Source organism: Etheostoma cragini, chromosome 6, assembly GCF_013103735.1.
Source record: "Etheostoma cragini isolate CJK2018 chromosome 6, CSU_Ecrag_1.0, whole genome shotgun sequence".
Classification (NCBI taxonomy): domain Eukaryota; kingdom Metazoa; phylum Chordata; class Actinopteri; order Perciformes; family Percidae; genus Etheostoma; species Etheostoma cragini.
Genome location: NC_048412.1, coordinates 26,037,792 through 26,048,827, shown reverse-complemented (window position 1 = coordinate 26,048,827; position 11,036 = coordinate 26,037,792). Strand labels below are relative to the sequence as shown.

Genomic DNA, 11,036 nt, shown 5'->3' with positions numbered 1-11,036 from the left:
CAGGCAACCCAGGAAGCACATGCACATCCACATGCAAGACCCTTGCATTAGTTCCCCATGTGAACAGTAATGATCGCTCATGCAGAACGCCTTGTCTGATCCCGCTTCACCTCCTCCTCGTCATTTATTGTCCCGAAACAAAAACAAAGAGACGAATAAACTCTTCACTCTGGCTGATTATCTGTGGGTACCACCGTCATACATAACCAAGCAGTCGCTGGGGGGGGGGGGGGGGGGGGGGGGGGGGGGCATGTTTTAAGAGGTTTCAATTCAATTAATTTTGAAGTTAATTAAGGTCAGAGAGAAAAAATTGATTGCGGAGTCCATTTTAGCTCTGTTTTTTCCAGCCTCTTATCCCCATTAATATTGCATGGCATCATCGACCCTGCTGCACTGAGGCATCCTGGGGCACCCGCCTGCGCCTCGTCACACACACACACACACACACACACACACACACACACACACACACACACACACACACCAAATTCCAGACCCTGATGCCTGTACCATTTACAACCACACCCTAATTAAATGTTTGCGTTTGAATTCAACAGCACTTTTAGAAAGGAAGAGCAGTGAGAGCATTTACCCGCTGGCTGTTGGCCTAGATAGTAACTTCAGGCAGGACGTGTGGATACGTCACTTCCATGGTTACGGGATAGGGGCCCTCTGTCCTCCCGTCAGCGTGAAACTGGAAAATGTTTTTTGTTTGTTGGATTTCATTGTTGTGCATTAGTGGAGGGGGGAGCGGGCAGTGGGTGGGAGGCACAGAGTCACGAGGACTATAGAGCGGGTGTCATTTTGGGGGGAGGAGGAACAGAGATAAACACGGTACTGATGATGATGATGATGATGATGATGGGGGAACACGGACAGTTCCTAATGTCCTTTAGTCTTTCAGTGGGCGGGTAAGAGTGGGTTGTACGGTTGCTTTAAAGTGCTTCATCACCTACTTCAGCCTCAGGGAATAATTGTCATGCTAATTTGAAGACGAAATCATTGTCACTGCTGCATTTGAGAGGAGAGACACATGAGAAGCTTTTGGAATTTATACCAAATGGGAAACTCCCTTCCCAATTATACTAACTCACTTAAAGCCCCCTTGTGGAGATTGTTTTATTGATTAGTAACTTTATATAATAATAATTGTGAGGGCATACGTTGGGTTTTGTGGTACAATTGTGTTGCATTCAAAGGGCAGCCAGGTGTTCTGAGAGGCCGTGTTTGTGTCAGGATCAGTCATTTTCTTCAGCTCAGCCTGCAGCTGATTAAATATGTTTTGAATTTACATTGTTTGAGAGTCTGTGCACCTGGGTGTTTGTTAGCTTGAATCCTTTTTCTTAAGCACTTGGGCGCATAAAACTTCAGATTAAGATATTTACATTGGTATGTGTGTGTGTGTGTGTGTGTGTGTGTGTGTGGGTGTTTGTGTGTGTGTGTGTGTTTGTGTGTGCACAAGGTTACATGTTAATGCACGTATTATTAGAGGAATATTCACTTTCATTAGCCATTTAAAAGCTTAGTCGGAAAATCGTCTCCAGTGATGCCAGTCTAGGTGTCGTTTTTGTCTTTAAAGTTCAGGATTCATCTCATATTTTTTATCAAAACGTTGGAATCTCTCTTCTGTATAATCTGCAACTTGAAGGTTGTTCCTCTGGAAAGTCTTATTCCACAAAGAAAGTTATGTCTTTTAACCCTTGTGTTGTTTTCCTGTCAACCATCAAAAACATGTTTTCAACACTATTATTGTTTTTTCCAAAGCTATTTGATATTTCTAATGTTGACATTTTCAGCCCTAATGTTGAAGGCCCATTTTTTGTGATTAAAAAACTGAAACGGGTCAAGTTTGACCTGAAGACAACATCAGGGTTAAATTTCCACTACCATAACAGTGTTTTGTTTGCTTGGAAACAGAGACGGCTCCAGTGCTGCTCCTCGTAACTGCCTGCAGACTAAACCTTCATTAAAAGTTACTTTTCAAAATGCAAAAAAGCCACGTTGTGGGACTTTATTAGAAACCAAAAAATAGGCAAAGAAAAAGAAGAAAAAAAACTTTTCGTAAAGAAATCACAGAATTTGGTCACTCCATATGGTACCAGTACTTTCTGTTCTCACTGCATAAAGGATCATATAAGAATATTTAAATAAAAGGGATAATTAGCTTATTTTTAAATGTACAGTTCGACTGCAGGCTTACAGCATTTGGACTTTAGGGTCAATTCTGTGTCGATCAGTCAGTCTGAAAGCTCATTCCGTCGATGGGAATGAAATCGCTTAAAAATTACGACCAGCTCTGCCGCGTCAATTCATTGCCTGTGTTGAATTTATTTAGCATTGACAGGAAACAATTCCATTTCAGCGTTTGCTGCAGAGGAAAACAGTGTGACTGGACTCACTGGACTGAGTTACTGTGGAGGGGAAGATTGAGGACAAGAGGGTTCAATCCACCGCAGTGAATGAAACACAAAGCATCCTATCACTGCAGGGAAACACAAGTGCTTTTTGTGTTATAGTTCAGAACTGATTGATGTATTTGTGTGACGGCTTTTTAGCTGCAAGATGTCTGTGTGCATGCATTGTTTTCTCTTACATGGCCATCTTTCAGTGTTTGTGTATGGGTCAATTTGTCTGTAATTGGCAGCCTTTGTGTGTGTGTGTGTGTGTGTGTGTGTGTCTGGATGTGTAACAAGGACCTTACAAGATCTAGGTTAGTTTATGATTGGGTTTGGATTTTACCTCATGCTCTGCATCCTTAATGTGTGTTAAATGACCATTTCACACAACGTTCATGGTTTTATCTCTTCAGGGGCTTATGTGTAACTCTCTGTCCTTTTGGGGGATAGGTTGCATTGCCAAAAAATAATAATAATAACATATATATAATAATTATTCAACAAATTGATCTCTGAGAATCCACATTAGTGTTTGTTTACATCCTTTTGTACATTAACTAGATCTCACCAACAGTCAATTCTTTTTTTTAATACATTTTCTTAAACTCTGCCAGAAAGCGCTGGGGAACCTGAATTTATAAGTCTAGTTAAGTAATTCCTAGATCACACTACACGACTTTAGCCCTGTTGTGTGAACAACACAGAAATCTGACAGATTTGAAAGGCGTGTAGTGTGAACGTAGATTAATGAGTAAAGTCTTCACTTCTAACAGGTAACATGATGTGTGTGGATCTGTCCCTTGTCATGTCTTCCTGACTGACGATATATTTTTGGTTTTTACCTTTTTGGTGGCAGGGGATAAGACTCAGATTGATCCACTGAGAGTTGAGAGGGTGATTGACAGGGCCACAGTAACCATGAGAGAGTTGTTTGGGAGGGTGAGAGACGGGGGCGGGACTTTCTGACATTTCGGGATTTGGTCTTACCTCACAGTCGGACTCCTCTTTGGTCTTACACTCCCAGGTGTATCTGCTCATGGTTTTCTGAGGGGAGGGGGATGGGGCAAAGGGTTATACTCCTCAAAACCATACAAGGCATCCTCAGAGAGAGACAGGTAGAGACAGACAGAGGGAGAGGGAGGATGAGGAGAGACGGATTGAAGTGGACAGAAAGAAAGAAGATGAGTGGGAGACGATACAGAGAGATAAAGAGGCCAGAGAGATGGTGAGAGAAAGAGGACTGAGACAGGAAGAGATAGAAACAGACAGATAAAATAGACAGAGAGAGAAAGAGAGATCAAGTGCTGGAGACAAGAGAGCAATCGTAGGAGAAACTTCCTTTCAGACGCCAGCCGATACTCCCAGCTGGCTACAGTATCTCTGAGGCAAACACACACTCTCTGGTGCTGTCTGGCTCTTATTCTGTATGAGCACATGTAGGAAATACAGGTTTGGATTTTTCGGTCGAGGTGTCTCCAGCGTCGTGTCACGGACAGCGGGCTATTAGTTTGGAAGAGGTTATTTGATTTATTAGTGGGTGTGTTTTGGGGTAAATTGGGAAGTTGGTATGGGGTTTGGTTTGGGGAAGCCTACTGTACATGTCTATGTGAGTTTTGTACATGGTTGGAACATGTGTTAAAGGATAACCCTGGACTGAATAGTAGTTGTAAATCTGTTTGTTTTAGGCTAAATGGATGAACTTGCAGATAACGCCAAGAGAGGTTGTCAGTCCCAGAGCTTACACCAAGATAATGGAAGTCCAAATTCAGCTCTATAAGATTAGTATATAAGCAAAGTAGAAGATTCCGACCACTGAAATTGATGGGAAGCAAGCGTTTGACAGGAGCAAACTCACCACTCTGTTAATCTCATTGGAATGGATGTAGATTGCAGAGTGGTGCCACAGAGTGATACTTCTCTCTTTTGCAAACAATCTTTGTTTGAGTATCGGCAAATAAAATAAACAAAAAGCAAATTTCACTTTGATATTTTAAAAAGTTATTGAATTAATGTTAATTGGTTAGGTTACTGTTTATATAGTACTCCTGAAGGCAGTGTTAAATAAAAAAAAGAATCAGCCTACAGCTGTGCTATCTGTATATTACTTTTTGCCAACATAAAATAGCAAGATAAGATAAACCATTTGACAGATTATTTTAATTTAGCCTCGCAGTTGAGCTAATTTTGTAAAATTGAAACCAGATCCAAACCCAACCCTTAAAGGTTACGTTACATTTACATTTTTTACACGTTTACATTTTCATTAAACATACTAAGGGCCCTATTTTAATGATCTAAGCGCACTGCGTGAAGCGCTTGGCATATCCAAATCCACTTTTACTACTTTAACGATGGAACAAAAGGGTCCGTGAACGGGCGCATGGTTCAAAAGGGTTGTACTTAGTGTCTTCATTATTCATAGGTGTATTCTGGGCTTAACATGCAATAAACCAATCAGAGTGTCATCTCCCCTTTATAGGCCTGGAGCCTTAGTACTTTGGCACATTGCTATTATGATGGCGGAATTGGTGTTCACTTACCGCTGCCTCAAGATACGCCAAGAATTCACCTGAAAGCACCTCCCTGTGAGACCAGCACACCCATGGGCGCAGGTGCATTTGCTATTTAAACAACGCGGGTTACATTGGCTGGCTGCATTTCTTTTCTGATAAAACATTTGACAAACTGATTATCATTAATACATTATTTCGTAACCTTCGTTGTTTACAACCATGTTGGATGTTACATCCTGATGATTCATTGGTACATTTCTTGACACATTACTGCCATCAACTGTTAATCCATGAAATAGCATGAAACTGGCAGCGTAAATATGTACAGTATTGACTGACTTGCACAAAATGCTTGGCGTCTGCATGTGCATCCTAGTGCTAAACTACCTTTAAGTGTGCTAAAACAAACCATTTAGCGTATTTAAAAATACTATTCAATCCAGAGGATGAGTAGAGGATTTGGGGGGGGGGGGGGCGGGCTATGATATGTAGGTAGTGTTGAGTTAGGAAGTTGCCATTTTAGAGCTATTGTTAGGAGGTGATTGATGGATTATTATTTTTTTCTCTTTTAGGATTTCTTGTCGGTCCGGGTAGTGAAAATGGTATTTGGTAGTGATTAAAATGAGTGGGTGAGACAGTTGCCTCTTAAGAAATGAGATGTCTAAAACTGTTGAGCTAGCAGGAGAGAAATGAGAGTTATAAAGAAAGGACTAAAGTTGCTAAAGCTTTACAATTGAACAAAACCACTGATTGAGTTGTTAGAGGGTGGTACCACATCTTTAAAAAGACTCTGAAACAAATCAAACTCCACCTAGGTTATAGTACTAGAACTACCCATGCTGCTACAACGTTAGCATTGCTAATAGCTACCCATGCTTCAGTTAGTGAGGCACCTGTCGGCTGTCTGCTGCCACCTGCAGGCGGCCGCGGGGCGTTGCATCTCAGATGTTTATCCTGATAACCAATACCATTCCTCACAAACGTCCCTTACATTTAGCTTACCTGTTTGTGACACCAATCCTTTCTCCGCCTTCCCCCAGAAAACAATAAAACATTTTTGATCCACCCCCCACCCATTTTCAGGATAAACAAGTAAAGCAGACATTTCAGTTAGATGTACAGATTTGTAAACAGATAGCAAAGCAGTGGCTGACATGGCCACCGGGTGGCGCATGTTTGCGACATAGCCGGGAAGCCATGACACACTGATGCAAGAGGTGATTAGAGCAACATCAGGTTAGACGGGGGGGTCACAGCGAAGGATTGTGGGAGTTTTCTCTTAAAGAGGCTCACGTTAAAGCTACAGCAGCTTTCTGTCTGCGAGAACAGTCTGTAAATGTTCAGTCTGCATGGTTTCAGGGGGAATTTAACCTCTGACCGTGATTCACCCACTGGGTTGATTTGTGCTTCATCTTCTCTTTGTCAGCATGCAGTTAAGCTTTACTTGGACACTGTTCAGTCAAAATAAATTAGTGGGGTGTTAAGTAACACTTCTAAAATAACTAGTTTAGGATTTAACACTTGATTTTACAGACATTCATAGAGATTGCGTGTGAGTGCTGTCACCTTCAAAAGGAGATCAATAAGCAACAAACCAGAGGAACTAAATCAATAAACACAATGAAACTATGAGGCTCAACAGCCATCGCTTTGCCATGGCAACATGCTGCAAAGGGCTCAGTCTTTTTTATTTATATATATATATATATACATATATGTTTATATTTCTTCTACATTCTAGTATAAGTAATTTGATGTAGACTGGCTTAACATCCATGGATTAAGAAAGTTCTATAAATTGTGTAATGTGGAAATCCTCGCAAGAGCACAATTTGAATTTGCTCAGTGAGTTACTCTGACATCGAGTAGCGCTGCTCATTAACTATGCCCATATAGCCAAGCTGCACCAATCACATCAGTGTATCTGACATAGGCGGGCCAGAAGCGAGCTAAACAGATGACAACAGTTTAATCTACCAGTTAGCTTCGCTGGTAACTAAGCGTATGGGGCTCTGGATATGTCACCCCGTGTGTTGTGATTGGTTGTAGTGTTATCCAATTGCGTGCAGTGAAATATTCAAAACCACCTTCGAGAGGGGCAACTTTCAGACCCTTAGTCTTTGGATTTGGGTCTGGATCTCCAGGCAAGGATTTGGGTAAAATGTTTATGAAACAGTGTCAATAAATCAATCAAAATGCATGACTGTCGTGTCTAAAATGTGTTTGCTCCTTTACATCTCACAGTGTTTTTTCTAATCCCCTTGGGATTTGTAGTTGCCACTTGTGAAAACTGCCGCCACCCTCCTCGCACTTGGACCCCGCCCATCCCCCTCCCTAGCGTTGCACACCTCGGAGTATCTGTGAATACTCATGCCCATGCATTAGGGGACGGGGAGGGAGTCAGAGGGCCCGGGCAGGGGTTTGCAGGGGAGATGCAGAAAAAAGGGGTGAGAGAGAGGCGAGAACCACGTTACCTGACAGATAATGTTATCATAGTAAGCCAATGCACGGGCATGAGGGACGTTAGGAGGGGTGTCGCACAGTTTCCTTACATTTGGGTGGGAGCCCTCAGCGATGGTAGACAGCGAGAAATTATCATTGTGCTGCTCCGATGAAGGCCGGTACTTACTGCTGGGTGTTGGAGGATGGGGGGGTGACAGTGGGGAAGGGGAGGAGAGGGTGTGGAAAGGAAGATGGAGAAGGGGTGAGGTAACACAGAGGAAAAAAATTATTGGGAGATTTTTGGGAGGTGAAGAAAAAGAGGAAAGGATTGAGGAGGAGAAGCGCTTGAGAAGAGGTTGGAAAAAAGGCAGAGAGAGAAGATGTGGAGAAATTAAGAAGAAATTTAGAGAGAAGAAAGACGTGGGAGATCAAAAGTGTAAAGTAATAAAGGTTATTAAGGAGAATGACAGAAGAATTATTAGAAAGGGATCACATGGAGAGAGAAAGAGAGAGTGTGAGAGAGAGAGAGAGAGAGAGAGAGAGAGAGAAGTCAAAAGAAAAAGAGGAGGGTAAAGAAAGAAAAGAGGAGGGTAAAGAAAGAACAGACAAAAAAATGTTGTGTCAAGATGATGAAAATGAGTTTGGGGACAATAATAAGAATACAAGACAGTTTGACAATTTGAAAGAATCCAAGAGAGGAAAAGAAAGGAGGAGGAGGAGGAGGAAGAAGGGAGGAAGAGCCAGGGGTGGAGTGACATTTACAGGAGGTTATCCACAAGGTGAGAGAAGAAGATAAGACAGTGGAGCAAAGCCAAAAGGAGAAAAACAAAGACACGGAAAAAAGGCAAATGGAGAGTCAGTGACACAAAATGGAACCAAAGGAGCAGAGAGATGGTAGAAAGGATAAACGGGGCAAGATCAAGGAAAAGTTTAGGAAAAAAGATTACATTGTTGAAGAAAAGATAGACAGAAGGGAAAAAAGGAAGGGGGAGGAAAAAAGCAAGAAAGCAGCATTAGTTAGACAGCAAGTTCACATCTTCTGTTTGTCAAGTGGCACAAACAGAGACACAACCATTTGAATCTGTGATGCAACAAACTGAGAATAAAAGATAAATTAATTAATAAATTAATTTTTGACTTTCAGAATGTGGTTAGCTGGTTCATACACAAGTCCCCAAAGTGGCTGAACTTTGACTCACATTTGACCCACTATTGTCCTACCGTCACTAACAAGGAGACAAACACGGACTCAACAACACACAGGTTTTAAGAGATCTGCTTTTGTCCACTCAGCCGACAAATGATGAGTATATTCATGCAAATAATCCTCTTTATGGTCCTTTTAGATTGCTTTAAAAAACTGGAGCTAGAGTCTAGAGTCTGGTAGATCCTAGGTATACTATGTAACATCTGTCCAGGGACTTCAGCACAGACGCAGAAAATCTTTTTACATAAAATAGTTCTTCAACGTTCTACTGCAACATGGCATGTGCATTACCAAATGGCACTAAAACACTAAAAATGCACCCAAAATTAAACTTTAGCATTTTAATAGTTTTCTTGTTTTGTCCTTAATTCATAACCTTAACTTATATGGTGCGAAAAGTGATGTTGTGCATAAGTTAGAGTGTCCTGTCCATTCCTGTGTGTTTAGTTCTGCATGTTTGAGCTGCCAGGTGCCAGAGGATATGCAGATGTACAAAGAAAATAAGCGTATTTCCCTGTTTATTTAAGTTGGCTTTCAGATAACTTACAACAATAGATAAAATGTCACATCTTTTTAACAAGTTTACGGTTTGTTACAAATACATATAAGGAAAAAAAAGCATAATAATAATAGTCTTATCTACTAGGATGAGATATTACTAGTAATACCCCTTTTAAAACGGATTCATATGAACACAGAGTTTGCTATTTATCTTGTCGGGTAAGCTGACAACTTTGGGAGTTCCCTTTTGACTGAGCTCCACTGAACTCTTTGAGTTTCTTCGTCTTTCTTCTTCGTCTCCGACTTATCAAAGGGAATAGATGTTTGTCTCAGGGAATGAAACGAGGACTTGTGTCACAAAGATTGTCACCGAGTTGTCTTCTCTCTTAACTCGCATATCTTCTTCCTCGTTCATGAAGCGGCTGTCATTTGCTTCGCATCCATATACACCTTTACTCACATGTCTTGTTATGTTGCTCCTTCTCGTCTTCCCTGTCACATCTATAGTTAAAGAGGCAGTGATCTACTACTACCTGCCAAAAAGCGCCTGTCTCTCTGATTCCCACGCAAGCTGTCATATTTATAGGTTATGACCGCTATGACAGGACAATGAAAGACGAGGTAATGACCAGAGAGAGAGAGACAGTAATATGTTCTCCCATCGTCACTGATCTGTGATCCCAAAGTCTAGCGCCAGACTCCAGCTTTGGACCTCTCACTCTGCTTTTTTTCTTCTTCTGTGGATACAAAATAGCAGGTACCAAGAAATTGTACCACATGTAACACCTGCAAAAGGGCGATTTGTTTTTAAGGTATTTACACAGATTAAACAAACATATATATGTTACGCAGTTTTTGAGGTGCTAGTAGGTGTTTTTTTCTGTCCTTTGAACAGTGCTAGGCCAGCTGTTTCAGTTTGGTTTTTGCTCAAGTCAACGCCTGCTAGTCCCACAATGCCAAGCCTTCCTCCACAGAGCCACAGAGGAAGTTCTGGGTAGTCCACACAGCATTCATGTAAATAGAGCCAGTCTTTTGATGCAGCGTGGACACCAATTCATAGCGCTGCGGTAGAACAAGGCAGGGTCATCAGCAAAAAACTGAACCCGGATCATCTTTTACTGCCATGCAACACAACGCCACCTGGCAAGGTGCTGCTTTGGCCAATCAAATACTTGCAAGCACACATTCCTGGTACTTTGTTACATGAACATTGCATTTCTACTGTTTACCTCGCAGTCGTTGAGAGGAGAGAACCAGAAGCACACACAGCTTTACACATTTGACGAAAAGGGTGTGCGTGCCGTGCACATCTCAGAGCTTTAGGCATCTGACCCTAGACACCAAATACTGTACCGCGTGGACATTGCAACTCATTTTGTGACTACGAGTCACAAGCCAGTTAAAGCAGTCTTCCTCAAATGGGGGTGAGTGTACCCCTAGGGGTACTTTGGATTACTGCAGGGGGAACGTGACATTTATTCAAAATTTTAAAATATGTCATGCCTAATTCCTAAAATATTTATGCTATTATAATGAATGAAATTAAATTATGGATTCTAAACATTAGAAATGTAGCATTTGAATGTATTTGTTTAACAAAGGTTGTTGTTTAGTGACTTTATCACTGCCGGCGCAGAATTGTACTCTTTATGTAGACTTTTTTTTTTCCTACCAAAAAGACTCAATATTTTACTCAACATTTACCTGAAGAAGGTAATCAGAATGTCATTCATGTAACACATAGATGAATAATGCAAATATTGCCATGTCTCCATGTTATCCATCTTTTCGTTACCCTCTTGTTCTTTCTCTCTCCATCTTTGACCAGGATGTTGGGATGTTGTTATCTCGACTGCGGCAGAGAAACACTGCGACTGTATGATTACCCACAGCAGATGGGGGAGTGTGGGAGTCTCATGTATTCATGAGCCTTGTCAGCAGTGCACGCACGCACACACACACACACACACACACACA

The 11,036-nt window shown here is 41.5% G+C and overlaps 1 protein-coding gene across 7 annotated transcripts in view; it reads right to left on the bottom strand.

The window, feature by feature from the left end:
* Nucleotides 1–337: 337 nt before the first annotated feature.
* The window catches only part of cspg5a (chondroitin sulfate proteoglycan 5a), a 49,630-nt gene continuing 38,931 nt past the window's right edge, over nucleotides 338–11,036 (bottom strand). The window contains exons 4-6 of one of the 7 annotated variants that reach the window (XM_034873549.1): nucleotides 7,384–7,540; nucleotides 3,384–3,440; nucleotides 338–694 (exon numbers count right to left, since the gene is read on the bottom strand). In XM_034873549.1, coding sequence (XP_034729440.1) covers nucleotides 608–694; nucleotides 3,384–3,440; nucleotides 7,384–7,540 — 301 coding nt within the window. In that variant the 3' untranslated portion in view covers nucleotides 338–607. Of the gene's footprint in view, nucleotides 695–3,046; nucleotides 3,441–7,383; nucleotides 7,541–11,036 lie in introns of those variants that run through there. The other 6 variants (XM_034873550.1, XM_034873551.1, XM_034873545.1 and 3 more) reach the window with 6 other exon arrangements.